At 38.2% G+C, this 8574-nt stretch overlaps 1 protein-coding gene across 2 annotated transcripts; it reads left to right on the top strand.

Annotated features, from left to right (window-relative positions):
- The first annotated feature begins 1597 nt into the window (after nt 1-1597).
- On the top strand, nt 1598-8574 carry LOC122671533 (probable methyltransferase PMT9). 2 transcript variants are annotated; one of them, XM_043868808.1, is made up of 7 exons: nt 1598-1893; nt 1971-2135; nt 2244-2426; nt 2525-3119; nt 4376-4488; nt 4613-4833; nt 8179-8574. In XM_043868808.1, the coding sequence occupies exons 1-7, from the start codon at nt 1642-1644 to the stop codon at nt 8492-8494; spliced, it is 1845 nt and encodes a 614-aa protein (XP_043724743.1). In that variant the 5' UTR covers nt 1598-1641; the 3' UTR covers nt 8495-8574. The 2 variants fall into 2 exon arrangements, with proteins under 2 accessions (XP_043724743.1, XP_043724744.1); XM_043868809.1 differs by having other exon boundaries at nt 1855-1893; nt 2015-2135.

The following is an 8574-nucleotide window of genomic DNA, read 5'->3' as shown; positions in this document are numbered from 1 at the left end:
CATCCAACTATCCAAGGATCCTAAAACATCGTTATATTGGATGAGGTAAAAAATGTCCTTTTGATATTGCCTTCCGCTCATCTGAATCTACAATGAATGGATTGACATTTATCGTGGTGGAGGAAAACTCAGACCTATTTTCAATTCTACTCATCGATATTATGTTTGACAATAATTTTTCTTCTCCTTCTCTGACAATGTGACTGCAGCACCCACCCGTAATGGGAAAACAAAAAAGAGAGAGAAACAACTACGAGAGATACAATGGACCAAATCAAACTTTTACATTTACTTTCTTTGTCTCAAATCATATCCCTCGTTAAAGGGCGTTAAATGGTCTGGTTTCAATTAAACGGTTCGGTTCAGTTTATTTTGACTGTTTGAGGGTAGAAATCGTAACCAGACCGTTTAACTGGATTGTTTGGTAAACGATTTCGGTTAAACGCTTTCAATTAAATGGTTATTTACAGTTTTACACGGTTTTGGTTAGATGGTTCTGTACACATTTTCTACTCTTTTATTAATACTAGTTATTAATTAATAGTTATTACTTATTACTTACTAAGTTATTAGTGATTTTTTTTTTTGGAAAAAAGAATTCATTAATGAAGAAACATGACTGCTTACTAGTTGTTATTTGCTAGGATTTGATTTTTTTTTTATAAAAATAAAAAAATTTGTTAAGTTTTTAAACAGTTAGGCAGTTTGGTTATAATCGATTTTAATTGAATTATACGGTTTGAAATTATTGGATTAATTGGCCTAAATCGAATCAAATCGATTAAATAAACAATGTCATTTCTAAAACCATAACCGGATCATTTAACTAAACGGTCTGTCGGTTTCGGTTTAGTTTTGACACCCTTATCCCCCATTGATTTTCAAGCCTTAACTACTCAATTCTGGTCGAACATATCAGTATATCATTGTGTAGATTCCTATGCACACCCTCTCACATCCCACAAATCCCATACACTCTATACCACGCGTCGTCGTCTTATTGATCGGTGATAATTTAATTCGTCACTACCAAACTCTACTGTGGCGTCGTAGCAATTCCTCTCTCTTATTACAGTAATGTCCAGGCACGGACACAGAATCCGAATAATTGTAGTAAACAATTAAGCGTAGCAGTAACAAACACAAAAGCCAAGAAAAGAGACTAAAGAAAGGGATGGAACCAGACGAACCACCCAATTATGGATTTGGATTTGTGGGTGAGTATTAGACTTATAGACCCCACTTATGACTTACCCATTTAAGTGCAAACGCCAGTCCAAATTAGTCACTTAGGTCTTCACTAAAAACTCTGCAATAGTCTAAACTGACCCATTTATGCGGAAACTCCGGTCCAAATTGGTCACTCATGTCGCACTGGAACTGTGCTCGTTGCCATCTCCGTCGCTGCAAATGCAAACTCACACTCTATCTGCGAGCTCAGAGCTGTCCATCTTCCTCTATAAACTACACTGTCTCAAGGCAGAAACTCTTGAAGGAATTGAAACGCGCCAAAAAGCAATAGCTCAGAAAGAAATAGTCTCACACCTTCTTGATCCCTGTTTCTTACAATATCCGTTTCCTTTCGAGGGTTTTGTTAGTTGACTATTGCTTGAACATCTCATTGGCAGGGCAGATCTAGAAATGAAGCACAGGATCGAGCTTTTGTATAGTAGGAATTTCTTCTCTTATGTTCTAATCTGTCTCATTGTTTCTGCGGGTCTCTGTTTCTATTATGTTTCTTTGCTTGCTTCTTCTCTGCCACGCTCCAACGACGAAGGCGGTGGTGGCGAAGATGGAACCGACCCTCTCTATAGTAGGTTCCTCCAAAGGGACAACGATGACTTTGATGATGTCTTTGATGACCAAGATTCAGACGTCCCCAAGAGCATTCCTGTATGTGTCCCAGCTTTTTTTTTTTTGTTAATTTCTTTTTCTTTTCTAAGTTGTGGCTATTACTTGACATTTTACAGGTATGTGATATGGAATTCTCAGATTTAATTCCTTGCTTGGATAGAAATTTAATCTACCAACTGAAATGGAAGCTAAACTTGACCTTGATGGAACACTATGAACGCCACTGTCCACCACCTGAACGCCGTTACAATTGCCTCATTCCTCCCCCAGTTGGTTATAAGGTTGGTACTTGTTTCTGCATGTAAACATTGTTTGATTATTCAGAATAATTTAATTTAATTTGGCTTCGGTTAGTTTCGATTCCAATTTAGCTGGCATTAGAGTTTCAGATCCCTATTAGATGGCCGGCTAGCAGGGATGAAGTATGGAAGGCAAACATACCACATACGCATCTGGCACAAGAGAAATCTGATCAGAACTGGATGGTGGTGAATGGGGACAAGATAAATTTTCCTGGTGGGGGGACTCATTTTCATGATGGGGCGAATAAGTACATCGCTGCACTTGCTGGGGTATATGAAAGTTCCCTGGTTCCTTCTCTTATCATTGACACTGTTTTGTCTTCTTTCATTTTTAGCTGTCACATTTTTCATTTCTCCTGTGGAAGCAGATGCTTAAGTTCCCTGGTGACAAACTCAACAATGGTGGAAACATACGGAATGTATTAGACGTTGGTTGTGGGGTTGCTAGTTTTGGGGCCTACCTTCTTTCACACAACATCATAGCCATGTCCATTGCACCAAATGATGTTCATGAGAATCAAATACAGTTTGCATTGGAGAGGGGAATCCCTTCAGCCCTTGCTGTATTGGGAACAAAAAGGCTTCCTTATCCAAGTCGTTCATTTGAACTAGCTCATTGTTCCCGATGTAGGATAGATTGGCTTGAGAGAGATGGGATTCTCTTGTTAGAACTGGATAGGTTGCTAAGGCCTGGAGGCTATTTTGTGTACTCTTCTCCTGAAGCCTATGCCCATGATGAGGCCAACCGAAGAATCTGGAACGCAATGAGTGATCTCCTCAGAAGGATGTGCTGGAGAATTGTTTCAAAAAGAGACCAGACTGTTATATGGGCCAAGCCATTGAGTAACAGCTGCTATTTGAAGAGAGATCCTCAGACTCGACCTCCTCTGTGTAGCTCTGGAGATGACCCAGATGCCTCCTGGAATGTATCTCTGAATGCATGTATCACACCCTACTCAGCAAGTAAGTACCATTAGCATGTCACATTTCTTGAACGCTGAAATTTACATCTACAGATGTTTGTAATCAATAAATTGAGTCTCATCACGTTAAAGGTAGATGTTCTGCTTTAGTAATGAAAATGTGCAGTGTGGGAAGGAAGGATGAGCTAATCATGGCGTGCTAGGTTTGGGTATAGGCATGCCTTGACCCACCTGTGGTGCACATTAATGTAGGTTCTAGAAAAGGTCTCTTTTGCATTAGATCTTAGAGGAGTAAAACGTAAGTCAATTGATGATCTGAACTGTTTTTTTTTTTTTTTTGGTTTTCTCTTGCCCACCTGAATGGTAACATTTTAGGCATGAACTAAATGTATTTGTAGATCTACAGGTCATCTACCATAAACCTTGACCCTCCAGTTTTCTCCTCCAAATTGATTATGTTTTTCAATTTAATGCAAATTTTTTTTTTGGGGTAATTAATAATCTAAAACTCCAAGGTTCATGACAAAGACAAGTCATAAAGATGCATGAACAGGATTATTGCCCTCTAATCTAAAATTAGAATTTGTAGTTCAATTTGCAACTGATTGATCTGTTTTATTCTTAAAGTACTCTATTTCATTTGATCTATAATCACGAATCAAGCTAGGATAAGGTTTGGTGATTTTAGGCCTTCTTTTGTGGGAGGGGGTTAGAAGCAAATTTAAGAGGGAATCCTCTTATGTTTCTTTGTCAAGGGTCAAATATTGATCAACTTGAGATCTACCAATATGATATGTTCTTGTTGTGCTTAGTAATCAACTCTGTAATAGTCTCTGTCCATGAGCTGCTATCTTGTCCATCTATATCTTGGTTGTAGTAAAGGTTTATAGGGTTCATATTAATTATTATTTTGATTCATCAGATAGATTCAAAACTTTCTTTTCCTGATTTCTAAAGGTTTGATTTTTGTGTGTGTGTGTGTGTGGGGGGGGGGGGCTTTTAATCTTTCTCAATTCTTATTGTTTTTAGCTATTTTTGTCATTTCACATGGGGAAAATATCTGTTTAGATGTCATTTTCAGTTGATGTTGTTTTGGGAAGTATTGGAAACCTATTCTGGGTCTAGGGGGGAAGGGGCAATAGTACTTAACTTAGAATCATCATTTTCTCCCTCATAAATAGCTTTTTCTGTGGATGTAATGTCGATCATTATTGTAAATATGTAATGTAATGATTTATTAGGTCTACCCCCCCCCCCACCCCAATATTCTTTTCTTAATCTTACTTGGGACAGCAGATATGCATAGGGAACGAGGCAGCGGGCTGTTACCATGGCCCCGAAGGCTTACTGCTGCACCCCCTCGTCTGAAAGAACTTGGTATTAGTTCTGAGGAATATCAAGAAGACACAGTGAGTTCAGAATTTCTGAGCTGCATCTATTGCTTAAATGCTTTTCTTTCTTTCTTGTTATCAGTCCTCTGGATAAGTTACTTCAGAGACTCATGCTTACATGCTTTCCTTTCATATACTGCAGGCAATTTGGCATTTGAGAGTGTCTGACTACTGGAAGCAGATGAAATCTGTAATACAAAAGAATTCTTTTAGAAACATTATGGACATGAAGTCAAACCTTGGTGGCTTTGCAGCTGCCCTGAAAGAGAAAGATGTATGGGTGATGAATGTTGCTCCTGTAAACGACTCTAGCAAATTGAAGATTATTTATGATCGAGGCTTAATTGGAACTGTTCATGACTGGTATGCATTTTGACTGGTTTCTGTTTTGTGTTTATGGATTTTTGTATCTTATAGGACTTTTCATCATCTAGAACATAGTAAATGAATACAGAGTTGATCCCATCTTGATGATGATGCTGACAATATAAGTTACAAATCTCAATAATGTCAAACAGTTGCTTCATCAGTATGTAGAATTCACAAAATTTATCATTATATATATACTCACATGAATAGTGTGTGCTTTCTCTCACATATTTTCTTTCTCTCAAATAGTTGCTTCATCAATATATAGAATTCACAAAATTTATCATTATATATATACTCACTAGGGATAGTGCTCTCTCTCTTTCTCTTCCTAAGTTTTCTCACTTGTAGGCTCACTCTACTGATCTTTACCGGCTTGTTGCGTACGGTGGCATGTCCCCCTTGATTTCTACCTCTTCTCACTGACTACCCTTAAAATCCTTTTAGTTCCAAGGTCAATCTCTGCCTCCCCCAAACTTAATATTCCTGAAAAAGTCGGGATCTCTCATGAGGGGCCACTCTTTCCCATTAGATTGGTGTTAGATGGGATTCATGTGGTTTAAATTAGGTTCCAATCTGATGTTTAAAAGTCACTGAGGGGGATCAAAATCCTTCCTACAATATCTACGTCTTCATTGTCATTATGTTATTATTTTACTGGGGGTGAGATTTGAATTTAAGCCCCTTAATGAGCCGTTTGAGAAGCCATATTAACAACACATTCAGTTTTGGTATAATTTTGAAGAGGGCGTTATTAAAGGCCCTCAATAATTGAGGATGACCAAAATTATCTTGGCATGCCAATGGTGTGATTGGGGTCAAAATCAAATCCAATAAAAATCGTCTTAATCCAGGAAGGGTTCATCCATGTACTAGACAGATTGATAGATCGCTTTACAAATGATCAAAATGCCCTGGCATTAAATGTGATCTTATAAAGAATGTGTCTGTGTATGAAGAGTTAATTGCATATTGTATCAATGGAATTCGTTGATTTTGTCAAGTGATCAAATGCCCTTGGCATGTTGACAGCATGATTAAGGTCAAAAGGGGCACTGATAAATATTTTGATGGTCTTGGGGAGGTTTGTCCCATATAAATATATGTTGAGTAGACTTATGCAGGATGCAATCCCATATATGCTGTTTGGAAGAGTAGATTCCAAGTTAAGATTATTGAGGAGAGGGAAGAGAGAGAGAGAGTGATGGAGTCATGATGATGAACATATAATGCCCACTCCACTATCACCCATGCACTTTTTCCAAGACGTTTCCAACGGCTATATTTTCAACAATATTCCAGCGGCTCTTTTCCAACGGCTAGTTCTTCCTTCCCCTATATACATTTGTATTGTGAAGCATAGAATAACAGTGAGAAGAAGAATTTGAGTTCAATGTAACCTCTTGTGGTGAGTGAGTCCCCATTTGAGTTTGAGGTCCTCTTGTGCCTGAGTGAGTCCCACACTTGGATTGCGTGAGTCCTCAAGTGACCCCAGAATAGGTCCTCTTTGACCTTTGTTTATCTTGTACTTGGTTCCTTATTTTGGCAATAGAATTCCTCTATATTTTCAAGTTTATTCTTGAGCTGCATCAATAGAGTTAAGTGATCCTCTTTGACTCTTGAGTTAAGTGGTCCTCTTTGACCCTTGAGTTAAGCGGTCCTCTCTGACCCTTGTTATCTTGTACTTGATTTCTTATTTTGGCAATAAAACTCTTCCATATTTTAGAGTTTATTTTAGAGAGAGAGAGAAATGGACAGAGGGTAAATGGCCCGTTAAGATCAAAAGGTTTTAAGATAAACAGACTAAAAATGAATATATGGACTGCAATTTTTGTAAAACAGGGTTGAAATGAAGAGTAACAATTTTCATCTTCTGGGTTCACTCATAATTAAGGACAAACAGTTTGAAGAGCTGAGCTGGGTGGATGAAGTAAAGGAGTGCCTCTGGGAGTACTATGTAACTAAAGCAGTCCATTAAAGCCAAATGTTAAAATTTTTTTAATACAGCTATAGCTTATAAGAGCATTAATGCTTTATGTGCTGAATTTTGGGCAAACTTGACAATGGTGTTGTGCATAAGTGAGTGTATGTGAGTGCTTGAGAGTTGAGACGAGGATGTTGAGATGGATGTGTGGAAAGGACAGGAAGTATTGTAGTTCTATGTGTAACAGTACTTAAGCTTAACAAACCAGTAGCAACAAGAAGAAAAAAGAGAGATTGATGGAAGAAGAAAACAATGTTGTGGGAGAAAAACAGTGTTAATCGATACCTGCAGTCTCCCACAGTCTCTTTATTTATAACCAACAAAAGTAGCACAATTACAATAGAAGTAAGTATCCTAGATAGAGAACAATAGAAGATAGACAATCCTAACTAGGAAACAAATCAGATAAGGCTAACTACTAACAGGACCACGATGGGGACACTCACCCTATCGTGGTAGATAGTAAGAAAGAAAAATAAAGTGGACCCCACGGTACACAAGTATTCTTTAACACTATGTTTGATTCATTGAGCTCTTTGTTTAACACATTCAAGAGCTAGGATACAGTAATGTGTCTGGACTCTGGAGAGTCTGAAAATCAACATACTGTGTCCTTTGCTTTCCTTTTGTTTCCTTTTCTAATATTAGTTATTGCAGTTGAGAAAAGTGTACAACAAGGGAGGCACTATGCCTCTGTAGGAACCATTTGCAATCAAGTATTGGGCATTTATCATGGATTTGTCAGTGGGAAATTACTGCAACTCAAGTTGCGTTAGCAGCCCAGAACACTGAAATCTATATAGCAAATTGTGCCACTGCAGGAACCATTTGTTTCTTTTTTTTTCCTTTATCAGAAGTTTAAGACATTGAGTTTCTTGTGCCTTCCAATCTTAATTCCACCCTCCATATAGTTGAGGTTTAAATTACCTTAGTTAAGCTATTCAGTATTCATACTGGGTTATCTATCAACTAGGGAATGGTTTTGCGCCTGAGAATAGTCAAAACTTGATGCCTCGGTTCAGATCGTCCAGGGCTAGCAGCTGGCGATCCGAATGACCTGGCTACACTGCTGTGGAGAGAAGACTCAAAGGACTGTGCTTTTGCATCGAGAACACCACCCAATTCAAGCTGCAGCATTCAGATGAATCAGTCAATTGGTGATTTACTAGTCCAAGTAGGAACATGGTTATAACTTGAACTTTGTTGCATTAGAAATGCAGTTTATTTATCCTCATTTCACACTTTTGGGGAAGAGCAGCTTCATTTTTCTACCAACCAGAAGTTTCCTATTTTTAGATATGTTACTTGTTTTCCTGTTCTTCAGGCTGTTGTTAACCATCAGTTTACAACTACAGGTGTGAATCATTTTCTACCTACCCTCGCACCTATGACCTACTTCATGCTTGGACCATATTTTCAGAGATAGAGGACCATGGTTGTAGTGTTGAGGATCTACTCATTGAAATGGACAGGATTCTGCGGCCTGATGGATTTTTCATCATCAGGGATAAATCTTCCATTATAAATTACGTGCGCAAGTTCTTGACTTCCTTACGGTGGGATGGCTGGTTATTAGAAGTTGAACCAAGGATTGATGCTCTTTCCTCCCGGGAAGAAAGAGTTTTGATTGCAAGAAAGAAATTGTGGGAAGAGAGTGCTGCAACAGTGTAAATTTCCTTTTTAACTCTTGAAAGTAGGTGAGTTTCCAACATAATCTTTTTTCCCAACCAGAAATTAGCTCATTGTTTTCA

This window comes from Telopea speciosissima, chromosome 8 (assembly GCF_018873765.1).
Source record: "Telopea speciosissima isolate NSW1024214 ecotype Mountain lineage chromosome 8, Tspe_v1, whole genome shotgun sequence".
Classification (NCBI taxonomy): Eukaryota; Viridiplantae; Streptophyta; class Magnoliopsida; order Proteales; family Proteaceae; genus Telopea; species Telopea speciosissima.
The sequence above is the reverse complement of the archived record's forward strand: the minus strand, read 5'-3'. Positions and strand labels throughout refer to the sequence as shown.

Coding starts and splice junctions, on each gene's coding strand:
- LOC122671533 (XM_043868808.1), top strand. CDS start 1,642: ATGAAGCACAGGATCGAGCTTTTGTATAGTAGGAATTTCTTCTCTTAT. Junction 2,136..2,243: donor CTCCCCCAGTTGGTTATAAG/GTTGGTACTTGT, acceptor TTAGAGTTTCAG/ATCCCTATTAGATGGCCGGC. Junction 4,489..4,612: donor AGGAATATCAAGAAGACACA/GTGAGTTCAGAA, acceptor CATATACTGCAG/GCAATTTGGCATTTGAGAGT.